Source organism: Sebastes umbrosus, chromosome 6 (assembly GCF_015220745.1).
Source record: "Sebastes umbrosus isolate fSebUmb1 chromosome 6, fSebUmb1.pri, whole genome shotgun sequence".
Classification (NCBI taxonomy): domain Eukaryota; kingdom Metazoa; phylum Chordata; class Actinopteri; order Perciformes; family Sebastidae; genus Sebastes; species Sebastes umbrosus.
In genome coordinates, this window is record NC_051274.1 from 33,000,877 (window position 1) to 33,023,245 (window position 22,369).

General features: G+C 41.5%; 1 protein-coding gene across 1 annotated transcript in view; it reads right to left on the reverse strand.

Annotated features, from left to right (window-relative positions):
* Positions 1 to 147: 147 nt before the first annotated feature.
* Positions 148 to 22,369, reverse strand: part of rimkla (ribosomal modification protein rimK-like family member A) — a 23,949-nt gene continuing 1,727 nt past the window's right edge. Inside the window, exons 2-6 of the mRNA XM_037773038.1 lie at positions 11,768 to 11,998; positions 9,510 to 9,596; positions 6,900 to 7,103; positions 4,965 to 5,460; positions 148 to 1,634 (exon numbers count right to left, since the gene is read on the reverse strand). Coding sequence (XP_037628966.1) covers positions 1,628 to 1,634; positions 4,965 to 5,460; positions 6,900 to 7,103; positions 9,510 to 9,596; positions 11,768 to 11,998 — 1,025 coding nt within the window. The 3' untranslated portion in view covers positions 148 to 1,627. The remainder of the gene's footprint in view (positions 1,635 to 4,964; positions 5,461 to 6,899; positions 7,104 to 9,509; positions 9,597 to 11,767; positions 11,999 to 22,369) is intronic.

The window sequence follows — 22,369 nt, forward strand, 5'->3', positions numbered from 1 at the left end:
AGGGTTCATCCAGATGTTGTGAATTGGTATTGTAAGTGGATAATGAAAAGAATCAGGGGGAACATAATGACGTTTATACTCTGTTACACGTCTCTAAGCAAATAAAAATGCTTGACAAAAGCAGTAAAAGGAGGCGGAGGAGACACATTTTCATTGGTTTTGAATAATGACTCATCTTTATTTGAATCTAAAAAAAAGAGGGATATATATTTACATCATTTTGCACATTTGTGAATTACATGATTTTGGGATCCATCTTGTAACACTGTCAGAATGATACAGAACAGAATAATGCTGAGGGCGTTTTGCTAAAACCACTTTTTTTTTAACGCAATGTTTTTGCTTACCTCGTACCTAGCAGTCCAGAACCTCATCATCAATTCACCATGATATGCAGATAAAATGAAAAGACATCTAATGTCTATATACTGTATCATCAACAGAGCATAAACATTGCATTTTTCCTCCTGCAAAATCAAAAGTAAACCGAAGCAAAACCTCAGGTTCGTCTCAAAACACATCGACATAAAATGAACCCGATGATTGCTTGTGTGAAATCCTACATTATTATATACAATTCTGAAACATGTATTCATTATATCAAAACAAAGATTTTAAAATCATCATCTCACTACTAGTGTCACTAGTACTGAATCATACAACAAAAAACGGATTGTTTTTTTGGCATTCAGATTCATTTTTATGTGTTGAGAGGCAGCAAAACAGTGAAAACGCTCCGATTTCCGCATATTCCCTTTTTAATTTTTGAGCCAAATATACATTAGCAGCATGTTTGGAGTTAAATAGTAACATTGTGCTCTGTTGTGTGTCGTTGTTGTCGTACACAGTGACTAGTCCAGAGGTCCCTACATGTTTGAACCAGGCTGACCACACAGGCCAATGCACTTTCAATCATGATTTACATGTTTTTCTTCCTTCCTCCCCTGTGTCACTAGCATGCGGTACCCATTTCTCTCAGTAGCTTCCATATCCACTTTATCATGGCTATAAATACCAAGCAGAAAGAAACCCACCTGAACTGGTATCATGGCTCAAACCATTGCTCCCAGAGGACACCAGACAATGAAAAAGGCATTGTGAGAGTTGTCGGGGCACAGTAAAATGAACCTGAAATGGCGAGATGTGCTCTGTGTGCGTATGGATGATATGTGTGTAAACTACAGATTTAAATAACAGGGCTGTAAAGAGAGAACATTTCACTCTTTCCTATGGCTGGTCTTGTCTTGAAAATGATATGTGATTTACACGTACACATGTGGAATGACACAGGCTTCAATAAAAAAGAAAGAAATTCGGGGGACAACAACTGGAGATCGTTAACTCACTCATAGAAGCTTGTTTTCTGTTGGGATGTGGTTTGTTGAGCCCACCAGCCCTTTGCATGTCAGGAGAGTGGACATTTCACAGTTTGTTTTGTCAGATACTTTCATGATATAGACACCGGACAACATCACAGTAGTGTAAATGGTGTTATTCTCTCAGTGGAGCCACTGTGATCACTTGACGGCAGACTTTAAAGTCAAAGCTTGCCTTTTCCTTTCCTGTTGTCTGGCGAGGTTTAGATTTGGCACCTTCAAAGCAGGCCCAAACGTTCGATTCCAGGCAGTTAGTAACTTCGGCCCACAATAAAAGGAAAATAAAAATCAAGCTTCACAGCGGTTTCACTTTATTGAGACAATATTAGTGCACACAAACCACTTTTTTTTTTTCTTTAAAAATACCATAAATTAGGAAGAAAACAAGGAACAATATAAAACAAGCAAGGAAAAAAAGTGCATGTTAACCATGGTATACACCACATTGTCTTATACTGTAGTTTACAACCTTTTTTTCATTGTTGTTTGTGTCTGCCTGTTAGGTATGTGTAATGTTTCTGACATTGCTCGGATGGATATGCCTTTTGAAGGGGGGTCAGGGGGTGAGATCCAGGCTGCTTCCCTGAGTTGTGTTCAACAGAAAGGGTTAAACATGGACGTCACGACGTAGAACAACTTAGGTTTTACATTTGTGCTTTTTGATCTGTAAATTATTCTGGATGAATGGCGTTTACCCTACGTCTACGTTCTATTTCAGAAGGCGTACAGGAGGTAAATCGACAGGAACACAAAAAAAAAGCGAGAAGCTCTTGGCCACTGAAATCCCTGGATTTATTATTTCCTTTCTTCTCTAAGATAAAGAAAAGTCACATTCTATTCAAAAAAGAGACTGCAAAAATATAGTTTCCCATTTTTGTATTTGTACATCATGCCAACATGTTTTTTTCGGGTTAGGATCATTGTTATAAAAACAAAACAAAAGTGAAAACAACAAATCTACAAATCATATGACTTCATAAACACATCTAACCAAATCCAGAAATATTAGCACCAAATTCCAGGTTCAACCTTTTTCAGTATTGCAGGTCTGTAAAACAAACAGGTTCCTCCACAATAGCTTATGAAAATGTCAATGTTGGCAGTTATGTCAGCCGTTTCCAGTTTCATCAGCTGGATTCTAGTAAGCTAATTCACGACCTAAATATTTACAAAAAAAGCTAAAAAAAAGAAATAAAAAAAGAAAACACAACTACCTTTTCAGCTCTTCGACATAAAGGGAAGGAACACCTGGTGTATCGGGGGCCGGTTGAAAACCACAAGGCTGATATGTACTGTATGTTTGAATATCTATGTCGTACTATGGCAGTGAGAAGTCACTGTTTTGAGGTATATTTTGTTCGCAGGTGTAGACGCAGCTTTCACACTCGTGTGTCGTGTTTCCTAAATATGTCATCTGAGCGAGAAAAAAAAAATAAAAATGCATGTGTTTATCATAAAGTGCTAGACATTGAATGGATTTTTAAAAAAGCAGCAGACTGCTGCCGCTGGTAAGGCTAAATCAAACAAGCTATCTAGGAATTTAAAATTATAAAATCGAGTCATGGTACTCAATTCATTTCATATTCCAGCCTCTTAAACAGAACTCTTTATTTCTGCTACCTTGCTATTACATTTACATTAGCCCGCTTCATTCACAGTGAGCAGAGGTTTTAATTGATGGACACCGTGTTTAGCACCCCGGGGTGATTTTCTGCTGCTATGGGTTTGTAATCTGGGGTTTGATAATATTCTTATTTACGCATGAGAGGTAAATCATTCTGACAGCACGACGTCAGCCTCTTATTCACTGTCAATGAGGCGGCTCCGGCTACGTTCTCATGTTAGTGATTCAAAATGATAGGAGAGTTTGTGTAAACATTCGGTTGTAGTAACATGTGACATATTGTGTCGTGTAGTGAATTCATCTCTCAGTAAATTTGAAATTCCTCCATCTCCAGTTGCTGCAGGACGGTCCCCGTCCTGTTCTGTGTCCTTGACTACACTGCTACATTGGAGCTGTCAGTATAATGTGCCTAGCTGGCGTACATCAGACCGGCACATACGGCTACTTCGCACAAAGTCAAGGCCGCGCCCCCTTTTTAGGGGAAAGAAAACCGAAGATCTCACAGACTTCAATGCAGTTTGATGTGTGTTTGGGTTGTAATTTTCTATGCATTCATCTCTTGTTATGCGTCTTGTAATTATTTTGCGACCTTGCCTGAACCCGAGCGTTCGTTAATAAATGAAGGTCGATCGCCGTCATGTCCCTTCAGCCTTCCCCCGTCCAACACAGTGGACGGATATTTCTTATCCAGACTTCTCTACATATCTGATTGTGTTGTCTGTACAAATCCAAGGTGTTAAGATTTCGTTGGAGACGACAGTCTGACGCTGCTTAATGTATGACTGTATTACTGCAGCAGCCTCGCACTCAAGCTAACCTTAACTAGCCATGCTAGTCACTGTCACCAGCATCATTTAGTGATTTAACACACTAACAGTGAATACTCACGTATCGTATGAGCCTCAGATCTCAGTGTGAAAGCCTCAGTTAACCCGCTACACAGCAGCTTTTCGACATTTCTGTTTAATGTGACGGCGAGTTTCTTTCCCCCAAAAGGGAGCGCAGCCTCGGCGATGACGCCATGCTGGTGTGGTCTATAGCTTGGAGCCATAAAGCCGCTCTATTAAATCTTTTTTAGGACACGTCAGGGGAACAAATTGGAGATCAGTGTTGTTGGAGTTATTGTTGGTGCAACCAACTACACAGCAACTCTTCAGCATAGCGTTATTACTATTAGCAGTTTGGTTAAAGCAGAAGTTTAGAGACATGTTTCAACTTCTTCTCTTTACTCTGTTACCGGCTACGAGGGACACGGGATTGTTTTCCCCCAAAAGAGGGCGTGGTCATGAGAGCCGACTCTGGATGACGTATTGCCGGTCTGATGTATGAGGATGTATTCCTCTCCTAAGGAGCTCATCACTTGAAAAAAAACAAAAAAAAACACTTCATTTCGCCTCCAATCCACCAACCTTTCAGTCTCAGCATGAAAACCCTTTTTTAATGAGAACATACTGTAGATTCTCCGTTAAATAATACGGTAAAGTAAGGATACAAATATGGCAGGTGTTTGCCTTTTATGGGAATCCCACACCCACCCCAAAAAAACACCTTCACCCTCACTATTTTGCAAAATAGAGGAAGTAGGAGAGGCCAATTTGGCAGTTATCTTGTGTACTATATCCCCCCCCCCCCACCCACCATGCTGCAGTGTGAGCTAAGTTTGGCTGGTGGGGTTTGCAGTTTGGGTGGTGAGGTGCAAAGCGAGGAGAGTCAGGGGAGCAGCCTCAGATCTGTTATTGTTGCAGGGAGTTAGTAGGAGAAGGCTCATGTTTTGGTTGTGTCTGTATGCGTGTTCTGTTTTTCTCTGCTCTGTGTTTTAATAGTTTTTGGATTGATATGTGTGTTTAAAAGGAATGTCTGTTGCCATGCGTACAGGTGTGTGTGTTTCATATGTATTTGTAGTGTGTGTGTGTGTGTGTGTGTGTGTGTGTGAGTGTGAGTGCATGAAGCTGCTTGAATCTTACTCAGTCAATAATTTGATCTCATTGGCGAGAAGGTCGTTGAAGTTGTAGGCTGGATCGGGGTCGGGGGCTGTGGACTGGCGGGGCGAGGACTGAGAGGGCTCAGCCAGCTCCGGGTCGCTCTCGCTGGAAGTGGAACCCACACTCATGTTGCAGACGGCCTCGGGCAGCGAGCCGCCGCCGGTGGGCACGGTGCACACCTCCGGCTCGCTGCTGGTCTCGCTGGTGTTTGACACTACGGACAGCAGGGACATCTTGCGGGTGAGGCGGCTGGGGAGCATCGACAGGGCAAAGTCGGCGACGATGCCCGCCACGTCCATGCCGCAGGCCTGGTCGAAGGCGATGAAGCCCACGTTGGCGTTGGCCTCGCAGACCACAAACGAGCCGTCGTTGAGCTGCAGCAGGTCGATGCCGCACACGTCCATGCCGAGGATGTTGGACACCTCTATGGCGAGCTGCTTCCCCTGCTCGCTCAGTGGGCACATCATACCTACACCACCTAACAATCCAGAGAGAGAGACACATCAAACTGGTTAATACTCACCACAATCTGCGCTTCATTCACATACAGTATATGTGGATGATTTAAGAAATACCACACCAGATCCTCCTACAGTCAGAGCAAGTGTCAACATGATCTGTTTCATAAATGCAGAATAATCTGATGACTGGTGTCCTAAATATGTCACAGCGCATTACAGCCTCAACTAGACCAGAACTGCTCCTCCTCTGACACCGAAAATCAGTCTCATCAGCTGGAATACTGTCACTTGATGTCTCCGGGGCCGATTCAGGACAAGCTTGTTGATTTGGCACGGCCTCCCAAAACTGGTTTATATACAGTAGCAGATGGAGCGCTGAACTTAATCAAAAATTTAGAAAGATGCTATGACCGTTAAATATCGTCCTCATATACAGAAATGATTAGAGCAACCCTGTGACACCTTAAAGCCCTGATCAGACAGCGTGTTTTTGCAGGTGGAAAACGTGAGACTTCCTTTTGGTTGCCTGATTGGACAGAGTGTTTTTGCAGTTTGCTGCGTCTTTTTATTTGATATGTTGCTAGGCAACCACTAAATGAGTGCTAATGTTACCTTACTACAAACCATGAACTGCACGCAACCCAATAGTTAATAGTACAGTTTAAATTAACGAAAACAACTCACCCGACATCTAAAGTACCGCACTAAATTGCCTCCAGCTGTTTTCTGTTCAGATCACGGTACCTACGGTTGGTAAAGTCACAAAACTCCGGCAAAAGTCACCACAATGAGAAAAAAACGTGAATGACGTCGGGCGCTTTTCCACTTTTTTCAACTCGAGGCGTTCAGGGTGCTCCTGTATAAAAACAAGGCGCTCAGCAACGCAAAAGCAGCAAGAAAAAACGCTTCAATGTCATTGAAAACAATCACTGAAAGACGCCCCAAGCTGCTAAAACGCACTCTGTCTGATCGGGGCCTAAATGTGGCACACAGGTCTTTGTTAATAATTAATGTCAGATCCCATAAAATCCAAATAATCAGTACATAAAAGTAAAAAAAAAAAAAAAAAAAACATTAAAAATAAACTAGTCTTGCAAACTTAAGAGCTTCAATTTGCACAGCAGAGATATATCTTTAATTCTGTTTGATTGTATTTTTTATTTCTTTTATTTAGTTGAAAGTGGCTGGTATGTATATTTATATAGAGATTTGTAAATACTGTACCTACCTTGTGTCTTTTTTTGTGATCTATGTAAATTGCTGCTGTAACACCGCAATTTCCATTTTGGGATCAATAAAGTCAATCTATCTGTTCCAGTGTGGCAGTGCTGTCATTGTTGGTAACTGTAATGATGTGGAAGGGGGAGCGAGATCAGTAATGTAATATGTGTGTGTGACAGTGCTCAATAGTTTAGTAATTGGGTGCGTCATCATTGACTCTCAGGCGTCTGCCTACCCAGGGAGCAGTTGCTCTGCATGCGACCGTCCGTGGAGCAGCGTAGCATCGAGCCGATGACGCGGCCGCCCACCAGGACCACCCGGACATCGCGGCCGTGCGACTCCTTGACGTACTCCTGAAACAAGTAGGGGGTGTCGTGGCGGATCAAGTGGCACAGGTCTGTCAGGTGGTGTTTGTCCCGCGCCAGGAACACGGCCTTGCCTGGTAGAGGGAAGGAAGAAAGGAGAGATGAGCTAGTATTCAGGCTCTCGGGAGAATGTAGACTAGAGCAGCAAATAACAGTTATTGTTGTTTGGTCTGTAAAATGTCAGAAAATGATGAAAAATGTGTTTCCCAAACCCTAAGATGACGTCCTCAAATGTCTTGTTTTGTCCACAACTCAAAGATATTCAGTTAACTGTCACAGAGGAGTAAAGAAACCAGAAGATATTCACATTTAAGAAGCTGCTATCTTAATAAATTACTCAAAGCGATTAATGGATTGCAGCTCCGATGTAGACTTGTTTACATTAACATGAAATTAATATGCCTGCCGGGTCTGACATTTACGTAACATTAGTTGAGGTTGGATAACTTCCTCAAAGTTTTGCTGACAAGTAGCTGCTTCTTCTGCTGACCAAGCGTCCTGCCAGTCCCCGTGTGTCACGTAATAGACGGGACGCTCCTCTTAGCAGCCACAGAGGTGCTTCTCACTGAGGTTAGAAAACGCCTGTTTTAATTAGTACCACTTGGCTGTGTCTCCTGCTTGTCAAGCCCTGATCCAGCACCGGGGAGAATATCTTGTGATTGCTCAGTGTGTGTGTGTGTGTGTACATTGTGTGTAGGTGACAATCCAAACAAGACGACAAGGCGAGCCCTCGGTAACATCACAAAGACGTGAAGATGGACAGTGGCAGGCGTACTTTACAAAAACAAGACAAGCAAGGAATCATGCTCCTGTGACTCAGCGAGACACATGACTACTTTGTATTACTGAAACATTGATTTGGAGATGCCTTTGTGTGCACAATGTTTTGAATTACAATATTTTGTATTCCAACAACTGGCCAGGATGAAATGTGGGATGTTGTATTGACCTATTAATAGCAGTGAAACAGCCCTTTATAGCTGTTTTACAGGCCTTTGTATTTGCTCAAGAGAAGGAAGGCAAGCTGGACTTCAGCCAAAGACAATGGTCAACCACAGAGGGGAGGAAAGCGGCCCTCGAGACAGGGGACTCTATAAAAAGGGTCAAGTTAGTGGTTGACCAACGGCTGCTTTCCCTAACAATGCGTTGTGACGGCAGCCTGGGCTAGCCAAGGTGCATTGTTATTCCTTGGCGAGCCAGTCATGTGTCAATAACTTTGAATAGGAAGAGGCTGAAGGGCTAAATGGGAAAACTTCCCACACCAGCCCCCTGTGAATTCATACAAAATGAGGAAACTTACTAGAAACAGAAGTGATTAGCCGAGCAGCCACGCTGCGATCACTACAGCATTAGCATTGTGTGGTTTTTGCAGCACCACAGTCCTAATCATTAACACTCTGTCAATGAATTTCATGTAACGGTGACTGAGCTGCCATCAGGGGCCTGCAGAGTAAAGATTTTTAAGGTGTGGTGTAGTGCAGTGGTTCACAAACTTTTTCACTTCAAGGACCCCGAAACGGACAAATTAGACCAACATTTGATAAGAATTTGTCCCAGGGTCGCATGATTGTTCATAGTTAATCATGATTAAGTTCAAATTAATCACACATTTTTCATCTGTTCAAAATGTACCTTAAAGGAAGTATTTAATCCTCTTATCAACATGGGAGTGGGCAAATATGCTGCTTTATGCAAATGTATGTATATGTTTATTATTGGAAATCAATTAACAACACAAATCAATGACAGATATTGTCCAGAAACCCTCACAGGTACTGCATTTAACATAAAACAAATATGCTTAAATCATAACATGGCAAACTGCAGCCCAACAGGCAACAACAGCTGTCAGTGTGTCAGTGTGCTGACTTGACTATGACTTGCCCCAAACTGCATGTGATTATCATAAAGTGGGCATGTCTGTAAAGGGGAGACTCGTGGGTACCCATAGAACCCATTTACATTCACATATCTGGAGGTCAGAGGTCAAGGGACCCCTTTGGAAACAGCCATACCAGTTTTTCCTCGCCAAAATTTAGCATAAGTTTGGAGCGTTATTTAACCTCCTTCACGACAAGCTAGTATGACATGGTTGGTACCAAAGGATTCTTTAGGTTTCCTAGTTTCATATGATACCAGTATCTTCACTCTACCTTTAAAACTGAGCCTGCTACAACCAACAAGTTGCGTTAATGCATTAAATAAATGAATGCAGTTAAAACAGATCTGTGTTAACTCGTTATTATCACGTTAACACGTTGACGGCCCTCGTTATTACAGAGAGTATATGAAACCCATGACCAAAATACTCATACATTCCGTTACTATAATAATAATATAGTGAAAACAAACTATTCCCCTTTTTGCTGGGGACCCCCCAGAATACCCTCAAGGACCCCCATTGGGGTCTGCGGACCACACTTTGGGAACCACTTGAATAAAGCTGGTGACAGGAAGTAGAAATAGACTGCTGGTCTTACCTCTGTGGCCACGTGCATTCTTCACCACCACGGGGTAGCCCAGCGGCTCCGCCTCGTCAATCATCTTACGGAAGTTGTCGTGCCCTCCTGGGAAATGCCCATGCACACACACACACACAAACACACACACAAACACACACGCACACACAAACACACACCCACACAGAGGTGTAAAAATACATGAAAAGATTGTTCTTGTTCTGATAGCACGCTTCACACATTACAGCCGACTGAACACAGGGGTGGGGTGGGGGGGGAGGGAATGTGGCCTGTTGCTATGGCAACAGAAGTGACTCAAAAAACAGCGAGGCTTGTAGGAGTGTTGTCCTGAGCTTGTACTTATTTTGCTGCTTGCTTGATTCATGAGATTGGAGCAGAGCAGTCACTGAGGGATGCATTAATGTGAAGCAGCTGACCATCTGACACTGACTCAGAATGGCAGCTTGTAGCAACAGATGTGCTGCAGCTTTCTCTGCTTCGGCTTCGAGAAGCAATTGAAAAATGTGTCAGAAAATATTGAAAAATGGAGGGTTTAATAGCTTCTTTCTCCCTCTGTCTCGCCGTCTCCTTCTCTTTGTTCGCCTGGCATTCGGTCATGGGAACAGATGTGAACTACCGTGTCGCACAGGGCTTTTTCCAGATGTGCTGATTCACATGTGTTTTCAGTCAGAGGAAGAGAAAGAACAGAGAAAGAGAGAGAGAGAGAGGACTGCCAATGTGGGTGCAACCACGTCATAAGCTGCTGAGGTGGAGAGCAGGAGTGAGGCATTGGCATCTTTTATTTTGAAAAATCATGAGGGGGCATGGGGTGGGGCATTGGGGGGGCGGTGTTACATAAGCTCTCCAGCCGCTCTGCATGCATCGCCTGGCCTACTGTGCACAGAGACGAATGGAATGTAGGCCAAACACCCCCTCCTCTCTCTCTCTTTCTCTCTGTCTGTATCCTTCTCTGTCTGCTCCCACAAACACCACAGCAAAAAAAAAAAAAAAAAACAGAAAGAAATGTTGGTGTGTGGCGTTTGGTCGCCCGCCTCTGTTTTGTCTTATGAAATCAACTAACCACAACAAATAAAAACAGCAGTCTGGCGTGTGTTGTGAGGGCCGCAGTAGTAACTCTAAATATATGTGGTTTAGTGGACGAGCTATAAGGATTTAAGCAGGTATGTAAATGGGATTTTCTCTCTGTTGTTTGAGTAATTGCAGTGGAGTAGTGCTCGTCTGACTGATGGCTTATTAATCTGTTACACAGAGACGTGGACTAAAGCCTGTGATGCAACTAATGTGATTGAAATGTAAAAAAAACAACATGACACAGCAGTGCTGGTGTTTATGCTAATATGCATTTCATGTAGATGATGCAGTTATATTCCCTTATAATTGGTTTATGCATACTTACAGTCAATATCTTTATTGTTTCACATAATCTATAGCTGCAACTAATGATTATTTTTATTGTTGATTAATCTGTTGATTATTTTCTTGATTAATTGATTAGTTGTTTGGTCTATAAAATGTAAAATAAAAATGTAAAATTTAATTCAGCCATTATTCATTTCATTATTTACCCCTGTGTCTATATATATATATCTATAAAGTGATGCTCATAAAAAGGCCGTAACTTGCATACAAAATGGCAACTAATGATTATATTCATAGTCGATTAATCTGTTGATTATTTTCTCGATTAATCGATTGGTTGTTTGGTCGATAACATGTCAGAAAATGGTGAAAAATGTGGATCAGTGATTCCCAAAGCCCAAGACGACGTCCTCAAATGTCTTGTTTTTTTTCCTCAACTTAAAGATATTCAGTTTACTGTCATAGAGGAGTAAAGAAACCAGAAAATATTCACATTTAAGAAGCTGGAATCAGAGAATTTTGACTTTTTTTATTTTAAAAAATGCCTCAAACTGATAAATCGATTATCAAAATAGTGTTTAATAGTTGACTAATCAATTAATCGTTGCAGCTCAATTTCACATGCATGAACCTAATTGACTAAAATACAAAAACTCATATTACTGATATAAGCAGCAACAACTGTTCCCTACATAAAGTTCAACGCAGTGTGTGCTCTGTACGTGTCGTCCACACAGTGGGAAGTATTAATAAAGCCAGTTGCATCACTCATTCATCAACTGACTCGCTGATTATAGTGACGAAGAAGCACACTGCTCCAGTCATCTTAGTAACAACAACACGGTGCTACCACAACACACCATCACTGTGAAGAAGATAAACGTCAGGTATTGATTTACCGTAGGAGAAGGTGTCAGGGAGAGGCACCCCGTGACCCGCCAGCTCCTGAAAGGTCCAGAACTTGTTGACGCAGTTGAGTATGGCCTGAGGACGGTTGATCAGCCGGCAGCCCATCTTCTCCAGGTGGCGTAGAACGGTGATGTCACTGTCTGACTGCACCCAGGGCGTGGGCACCCGTACCACCACCACCTGTGGATACGACGTCACCAATTCCTGCTCCACTCGCAGACCTGGAGGGTGAGGTGAAAGAAAAGATGACCATCATTAAACAGAAAATGTGTTAGCATTGATTTAGTTTGTCAGCCTGCTGTGGGGATACAAATTAGAAAACAAACGTGGGACCTGAACCTCACACATATAGTTATGCTGCCTTCGAATAGAACTGGTGAGCTTGTGGTTACTTCATGGGAAGTCGTGTACACATAATGCCTGGCAGCGGCAATATTAACGTTACTGTCGCCGTCTAGAAGCCACAGAGGCTAACAGCAAGCGAGCAAACGGGTAACGTAATGCAGGACACACAAAGGCATAATGACTAAATATAACAATATCAACAGTTTCTTAAGACATATTATAAAATTACAAAGATTCTTTTTTACTAAAATTAACATATATTAACTTATTAATAGGGCTGTCAATCAATTAAAATATGTAATAGCGATTAATTGCAAATTTATCACACATATTTAATCTGTTCAAAATGTACCTTAAAGGGAGATTTGTCAAGTATTTAATACTCTTATCAACATGGGGAGTGGGCAAATATGCTGCTTTATGCAAAAGCATGTATATATTTATTATTTGAGATCAATTAACAACACAAAACAATGACAAATATCATCCAGAAACCCTCACAGGTACTGCATTTAGCATAAAACAATATGCTCAAATCATAACATGTCAAACTGCAGCCCAACAGGCAACAACATGTGATTATCATAAAGTGTGCATGTCTGTAAAGGGGAGACTCGTTGGTACCCATAGAACCCATTTTCATTCACACATCTGGAGGTCAGAGGTCAAGGGACCCCTTTGAAAATGGCCATGACAGTTTTGGGGTTAGTTTGGAGCGTTAATTAGCCGCCTCCGCGACAAGCTAGTATGACATGGTTGGTACCGATGGATTGGATATTTCTCTCCAGCTTTAAAACTGAGCCCGCTAAAACCTAAAAATCGCAAGTTGCGTTAATGCGTTAAAGAGATAAGTGGCATTAAAATGAATTTGCGTTAACGTGTTATCACGTTAACTTAACGACAGCCCTACTTATTATGCACCGAAAAATTAACTTCCATGGCCTCCGCCATTTCTGACGTCAGCAAACACATCACAACTCATGACCTCTGAGCTCTCGAGGTCGTGAATACCACAAGAGGGGGGCGTTCATGTGGACTCTTCACGTGAAACATGGTAAACCCGACCCCATTCGAAGGCACTATAAGTCCTTCAGAGCACTCAGAACGATTATGAGCCACTGCAGAGAGAACTTATTCATATCCACCCACGGAACCAGAGCCATCAGCCATCAGCCATCAGCCAACACCTGGCTTGTCTTGTCTACGCCTCATTGTTTATAGCTTCCATTACATCCTTAAGAGTCATATTTACAGGAGCTGGAAACATTGTGTAAGTGGTTTTGGTGAGATTTGGAATCCACCATCTCCTGTTGGAAAAGTTAGCTCGTCACAAGGAGACTATTTGTGGACATTGCTCCAGTCGCCACCACACCGCTCTGACTGGGAGTTGGCCGGGTTACAGGACCGGGCAGAGGCAGCCAGCTCCGAGGCTGCTGGTGTTAAGTCATGAATTTGGAGCCTGCCTTTGCTAGCTGATACGATTATTTACTGCCCGTATACTGTACTCCCCTGCAGTGCTGCCAGCTCCTCTGCCTTTTGGACTGAGGAAGAGATATCCTTCATGCTGATGCACTACTCTGTCTCAATGTAGGGCAGTGGGTTAGGGAGAGATGCCTGAAACCCCAAGGGTCTTGAATTTAATCACACATGAACGCACACCAGGGAGAAAAGCATGTTTAGAAACACTATATTGTATGGTAATCATTTTTTATCCTGTCACAATGCAAAATCCTTGTCATTTAGTGACTGAAATTCATGGCGTTTTGTTTTATTGAAAGTCAAACTGACATTGGTTTTCAATGTCTCAGCCTGACACCACTTTTATTATGCAAATGTGAGCTGAGTAAATACAACAGGCTAACTGAACACATCTGAATAGGTCACTGATCATCCATTTCAATTCAGCACAGCATGTTTAAATCATGGAAAAACAGGGGGGGGGACTTGACAAAGAGAAGCTTGTATGGTATGATGGCGGGAATAAAGTTGGCGTGACACTAACTTTTCTATCTGCAGTCTCTGAATCTGCAGAACAGAATAAGATTTTAACAGAACATTGGCGTGATATTTGCCAAACACAGATGGCAAATTCATCAGCCATGGCCAGAGATTTGGCAGCATGTCGCTGGTGACTGGTGTCACCCTGGATGAGACGAGGAAACAGAGACAGACTGTGAGATTTTTTAGCGGGTGATGCGACCCAACAGCTCATCAGGAAGAACAGATCGGGTGACAATGAAACCTGTGCGTTCGCGTGGGGTATGCACACTAGGGCTGGGACGATTCACCTATCTACCGATTCAATACTATCACGATACACAGATGTCGATTCGATATGTATTGCGATTTTTAAATATTGCGATTCTACAAGTATTGCAATTCGATATTACAATTTATTGCGATTTTTGTTAAATCTTTTAACACTGGACCATGAGGAAAAAGTTGAATCATACACTTCTAGGGACTTTTACTTTGGAAAATATCTAAATTAATACAGTAAAAATGTTTGATTTTCAGCATGTATTTAAACAGAGATGTCCTGAAGTCAAATATATCAGGATCATTGTCAGACAGTATTTATTAATTTGTTTTCCAGCAATCCAAAAATCAAAGAATAAAGACATTCCCCTCACAAATTAGTGGTATTTTCTTTTTAATTTATAAGAGACATGTTATATTTTATACTTCTGGTGAATATAATCCAATCAATCTTATTTTCATATATGTATTTTCTATATACAGTTCCCTTTGTTAACACCTTAAAACCTGGCGAAGTCACACGTGTCTACTTCCTCTAACTTCTCCAAGGTGTCTCTAGCTCTCCAGTCAGCTACGTTCTCTTTATACATCCATCCAGCTCCATCGGGGCCGTTTGAATGCATTTAACATAAATGTCAGTATATGGGTGCTCTACAGTTGTAGCGTCAGCCCATTTGACCACGGAGACGGGAGCGACGGCCGGCTCGACCGCACATTACCGCGATACGATATCGTTTCCTGTCCGTGACAGAGTTAGCATGCAGCTTTAGCCGTGATGTCTAGCTCTGCTTTTCCTGTTAATGTGTGAAACCCAAAGTGTTTCCATACTTTACTGGATGTGTAGTGTTTACCATGCTGGATATGACGTCACGTTACTACGTGACTACAACAATAAAAGCGGTCACTTCCTCCTACCTCCACATAGACTCAAATGAAGCACATATATCGATTCTGGCATTTAAAAAATCAATTTTCGTGATACATAGGTGAATCGATTTTTCCCCCTACCCCTAATGCACATATAGCCTATATTTACGGGATAGAGCGGAGGAGATGCATTTGTCGCTGGTACAGCACTTCACCTCTACCGTGACCTGAATTTCAGCCATCTTAGAGTCTGCAGGCTCACAGTAGTGACAGCGCCACAGGCTGAGATCATCAGAGGTCATCAGAAGCTGCATACGTAATGAGAACAGACAGCCATTTGATGTGCCGGCAGATGCACCGTGCATCAAGCCTGCATAGTGTGCATCATGCATGCACTATAGGTGGGGCCCAGCCAACACTTGTTTTTTCAGGTAGAGGAGGGAACAGCAGGCAGAAAAGGTCAGGGATGTCTTGTAGCCTTAACACAGAGGACGGGAGGGGCAAAGAGAGGCGCATGAAAAAAAGGAGTATGAAGCGATGAAAAGACTGCCACCCCTCCCTTTTTCTCCTCCTCCTCCTTCTCCTCACAATCTGAGTATAGAAGCAGGAGGATTTACTGTCTCTCCGGCCACACTGCTCCGATTGTGCAGCGGCTGAGAGCGCTGAGAGTGGTATTACAGTGGGAAGTGTCAGGGGATGTGGTCTCATGGTTTTTGACAGACAGTATTCACTGTTCATGGTGCTCGTCTCCATCTCCCGGGGAACCAAACAGAGACCAATGAGGCGGCCAGAATGAATCAGTCCTATTCATTTGTGCAAGTGCTCGTGTGCACTGCACTGTATGTCACGTGACCATTGCAAAAACATTCAGAAACCCTCCTGACCATTTCGGTCTATAACAAAAGGCAACATGAGGGTTTTTTTGTGTGTGACAATGTCTGCATTTAGCGTGGGCGTGACCTTTTTATAGATTTTTTTCGTATCTCTATGACAGAGCGTCATGTTTTATGGTTCAATGGACTGTATATGTGTGTCCCATTTTCAATCTGCCTGACAAAGCTAACACGCATTCTACGCATACCGCTGCGACGTCACAAAGCAGGCGATGCCGACAAACGCTGTGCCAACGCTTGGCAGCCCCGAGCGCGGTGTCAGTCTGGGTCTGGGGTATCCTGTCTAAATTAGCCTGATGGGACAGCAGGTTCACCCACAGTTTCTTCTGGTTGGGCTAACAATGCCCTCAATGGTCTATTTGCATATCTGTCATCAGTAACACACATCAGACAAAAAACATATACTGTAGGCCTACTGGGAGGCCAAGCAAAAAGATCTTTTGTTCATCAAGAGGCCATGTAAACCTGCATATCCTCTGTGAGTTAGCCGGTGTACTGTTGTACAGTTACTTTGCTAATTCTGCATTTACAGTACTTGAACTAACAACATATAAAATGAGGGAACTAGAGTCATTTTACTAGAGACAAAAGTGATTAGCCTAGCAGCCATACTGCAAGCATTACCAGCTTCTGTTTTTGTGGTTGTTGCAGCACCACAGTCCAAATCATTTAACACTGTCAACAACTACAACACAAACATCTGGCTGAATAGTATATCAACTGAGCTCAACAAACACATTAAACTGCCACTGAAACATGTTCACATTAAATAGGTCAAAGCCATAGTATACCTCTGTAATTTCATTCATCATTTATGGGTCTGGTTTAGGGCTGGAAAGTATTTCAATATTACTGTGTGTGTACTATATTTCAGATGGCATTTAGCTTATGATGGTGCTTTAATATGATGACACTCAATTCTGTAATCTAAACTGATTAAGCTCTGAAACGTATGAAACATGTTTATGAAGATACCAGTTTTCTTTGACGTCACACTTCACAGCAACATGCAGTTCAATGTGGTGAAAATTAGTTTGTTTATTTAATCTGTGATTTGCAGTGAATCAATATCACAATTACTCTAATATATATAGTAATATATTCGTAAAGTGAAATGCTATTTATACTCATGAGTAATGCAACGGGTTATTATAAAATATGCTGTAGGGAATGAAGGAGTAAGTGCTTGGGTATAGCGGCAGAGACTCGCCAAACCTTACTCTGTGGCTTTTATATTTTTGACATAATGCTGTGTAGACATATTTTGCATCCACCAGCCACAGAGGCTGGTAGGTACAAACAAAAATACACCACAGCGATTCTAACTATCGTGTCTTTGACATGTCCAAATGATGTTTCACTCCCTGCCAGAGTATACTGGTTGGTCAACCATATAACTTTTTTACAGTGATGCAACATCATTCAGCATCACAAAGTACAAAGTTAGAAGGTTCACAGTCCAGTAATCATACAGCAGACACTGTTCTCTTTGGCTACTGTAACTATGCAAATTACAAACGCAAGTGCTTATTTGCAGTATGACTACATATAAAAAGAAAGGCTGAACGTTCACAATAGATAGACATATTGTATATGGACAGATATATCAGCCGCTCACGCCCTGATAAGGTTCTGCTGTTCCAGGAATGGTGTTTTCAGGTACAATAATTACAATAAAAGTTATTTTTCAGGGTGTGTCCGTCAATATTGCTGTCAATTTAATTACTAGCTCCCTTATTTATCTAGAGGAAAAAAGCAAGTACTGTGAGCCTCTTTAGCTATAGCAATAACATGCAAATATTCCTGTCTGCATGTGATAACCTGTAAATGAGATACTGATGAACAAGTGTTTTTTCCTTTGGGGATGTGACATGTGCAAACAAGTCACCACTTCAAAAACTCACTCTTATTATAATAAAATGTAAAATATATTTGCTAAGCATTTATAAAATATATAACTGTTATTTTGCAACTAAGAACCTAGAGTGTGGGGTCGTCAAATCTCCCTAATTTATGGCATGAACTAGCTTTTTTTACCACCTGTAAAATAACACACACCAGCCTGTAGATGTAAATCAGGATAATGTAACCAAACAAGGATACATTTGGCATGAAGTACCACAGTATCTCTGTTGATGCTGATACACACTCACATGTCTGGTGGTAAATTAAGATACTCAGCCTGTCTTAATGTTCCATCTTCCCGTTCACTGACATAGGAGTGTTGCATTTATCATCTCTGTGGTAATAGTGCGCCCACTGTCATGTGTGCAAGGATCACAAAGGATTGTGATATCAGTTCATATCCGGTGTCTGTTTAAACATCTCGCAGCGCAAATCATGGGATGTGAAATGCCTCTAGCTGGCTGAACGCTGGGTTTGGCTGTCTAATGTGACGGATCATCATTGGTCATTAAAACCTAAGATGGTTTGAGTGTGGAGACTCATTGAACCCATTAACTTCAGAGTGAAACGTGGACCTCAACCTGAGCGAGCTGTAAAGGTGTTATCAGTTTTAGGATTGCATTCTAACCGACCCTAAAACACACAAGACCTTGACTTTTTTAGCTTTAAGTTGTAAATTAAGCATCCACTACTGGTGGAAAGCTTATCTTTGAACCAGTTCATGTCTGTTTCCCATATCATTTGGATTTGAAATGCCATGTATTCATTTTGGGACAAACCCTTTCTTTCTACATCCTCTGAACATTGTTGTTTTGTAAATGCATCACTGAGATGGCTTGTTTAATTATTATTAGATGAGTAAATATCAAATTTATACACTATTTTATTCAAATGTAAATGCACCCGAGACAGCGTACAGTAGTGGTGGTGAATAACACTAACCACTTAAAGAGGTGGTCAGTGACCACAAGGGAATAATTGATCACATGATAGTGAAATACCACCAATGTAGAACCAATGAGGATTGTAAACCCTCACTGATGTGCTACCACATGACGATTCCGACAGCCTGAAAGGATATGCATATTACAAGAGATTGGCAACTTTATCTTGATAAAGAGCTGCCGATTTCTGTTGGTATTTTGCATCGGAAAGTACCTTCCATGACCGCAGTCCAAATCATTTAACACTGTCAACAACTACAATACAAACATCTGGCTGAATAGTATATCAACTGAGCTCAACAAACACATTAAACTGCCACTGAAACATGTTCACATTAAATAGGTCAAAGCCATAGTGTACCTCTGTAATTTCATTCATCATTTATGGGTCTGGTTTAGGGCTGGAAAGTATTTCAATATTACTGTGTGTACTATATTTCAGATGGCATTTAGCTTATGATGGTGCTTTAATATGATGACACCCAATTCTGTAATCTAAACTGATAAAGCTCTGAAGCGTATGAACCATGTTTATGAAGATACCAGTTTTCTTTGACATCACACTTCACAGCAACATGCAGTTCAATGTGGTGAACATTAGCCAGTATGCACCTCAAGACCCTGAACCACATGGCGTAGCTTCCTGTGTAACAAGCCTACGGCGTGGCTAATCTGTCCACTGGCTGTTAATCTGTGATGTCAAGACGAAGCTCAGAAGACGTGGGGGCCGCCAGGATGGATTACAGGTTATGCTATCTGCCCTGCTCCAATTGTGTGTATTTTGCTAAGCTACAGGTCTAGACCGCCGCCTTCCTGCCTATCTGTGTTGGCTAATGTGGTCTAATTTTCAGAATATATATTTAGCATTTTCGGATATCTACAGATTATCCATTCTTTAGATTATCTAGCCATGCTAGCAAAAAAACTGCATTGTAATGTAATTTTCATGTGGTAGATATTCTGTATAAATAAAACAAAGAGCCAATTCTAGGATTTCTTTATGTATTTGAGAGATTTAAATACCAGGCCTTCCACGTTAATAGTCCACTGTTGGCATGTTAAAGCTTTGCCATGACTGAGTTGTACAGTAGGCCTGATGTAACAGCATGTAGTCAAGCTCACCCCTATTCATCCCACATGGTGTCCCAACTATTCAGCCTGTGCCAGTGCCAGCCTACACCGTTTATGTGTTAATTGAGACCCACACGCCTCTCATCTGGTGACACCGGCCCCACTTCACACCGCCCTGATAAATTCCATGTGCGTCTGTTTGTGGAGGGTTCCTACTGTTACCATCACTTTATCGAGGCCTCCTGAGTCAGTGCTGTGAAATGTTGTCACCTCATAACAAGCACAGGCACACATACAATGTGTTCTGGACAAAGCGGTGCCAAAATGACAACAAAATAATGTGACATAGTATTAGGTAGCATGAAATATAAAAGAAAACCTGAAAGATGGACATGGTTAATTGATTTCAGTTTCAATCATCAATGTGCCATTTTAGTAATTTATCAAGTAATAACAATAAACTGGTTATGGCTCCACAGATGCAAAAACTGGGCGGTAGAATTACAGGCCGCAAACAGATCCCACTGTCCTTTCACCATGGCAAAGCAGTCCAACGCTTAAGTGGCAAAGATGACCACAGACGTCCCTTAAATCACCACTTTCAGCTACAAGGTACAGAGTCCCCTGCGCAAAGAAAAACATATATAAAAAATATTTTGTCCCTGTTGCCATAAAGTATATTAATATGTAAGGACAGACCCTTTCTGAAGCCAGCCTGCTACAACAGCACACAGCACTTTATATCTATTTATTTATTTAATCTAGATTCAGTCCTGGTACCTGGTGCTCCTCTTTAATGTCTGTATTGGGTTTTAATGTGTTTTAATGTGTCCTGTCTGGATGTGTTTTAATGTACTCTTTTAATAACAGTTTTTGCACATGCAAACCAAAGACTGCCTTTTGTACATGAAAAGCAGACAATAAAGGGGGCTTGTGGTTATAGACAATAGACTCAATTTCAAGATATCCCCTTTGGTGCTATATTAAATCATTACCTTTAACATTTTCTAAATAAAATATCTAATTGATAACTCATACTCCACTAGTCTAGCCTACTTGTGACCCTTTCTCAGGGTTGGAAATGAACTTAAAAGGCCATCAGACTTGTGAGACACCTTCTCACACAAAAATATATCTTATACTGTATATGTTCTTAATATATATATTCTTCATATGCCTGTATATATTCTTAATATGCCCTTGTACAAAGTATTTCCTTTTATAATTGTAATATAACTTATTATTTTAATGGAGCTTCCCAGCAAAAAGCATTTCACACGATTGTACCTGTTTAACCGGCGTGACAATAAACATCTTGAATCTTGCATCTAAAACTTAACACTGTGGCTGTTGGACTCCAAATTTGACCAGCCACTCAATAAATTACCATTGTTTTTTTTGAGCTGAGGTGAGTGAAGCAAATCTAGCAGCATATTTTACCAGCATTTGGCTGGTGGCTGGTGCTAATATCCAACCCTGCTTTCTGAATATGTGCTGGGCTAAATCCTGCCATGTTAGCAGAGAATATCATAATGTTTTTTCTGTAATATTAAAAGAAATCCCTGTTTCCATTGTCTGGGATTGTAATGGAGCATCCTCGCTCCCCTCTGGAGGCAGTCTAGCTGGAAAGTGGGTTAGGCGGTCACGTCTGTGGTTTACACTTCACTTTCTTGCTAGCAGGCAGACCCAGTCTATACCGGGCTATACCGGGCTAGCTCTGTCCTCTCTGGATCCCCACACACAAACAATAACCATTAACTTTGTGGAGGACCATGCTGCTGATGTGAAATAATCAGCCACGTTGCATCACTAGTCTAGCCTACTTGCGACCCTTTCTCAGGGTTGGAAATTAACTTAACTGGTGGACTCCAAATTTGAGCAGCCACTCAATAAATTACCATTGTTTTTTTGAGCTGAGGTGAGTGAAGCAAATCTAGCAGCATATTTTACCAGCATTTGGCTGATGGCTGGTGCTAATTTCCCAACCCTGCTTTCTGAACATGTGCCTTCCTCTCTGCAGGGTTAAAATCCTGCCATGTTAGCAGAGAATATAATAATGTTTTATAGGCTTCTGTAATATTAAAAAAAATCCCTGTTTCCATTGTCTTTTGATCTGAGGTGAGTGAAGCAAATCTAGCAGCACTTACACTAGTAGACCACTTACACACCAAAAAACTGACAATAACCTGATATTTTCAGGTGGAATTTCATTTCATTCTCACTGTGCAATATCATTTTCCAATTGTGCAATTTTGTTAATACTCTGTTTATTGTCAATACTGTATATACTGCTCCTATTTTTATACTT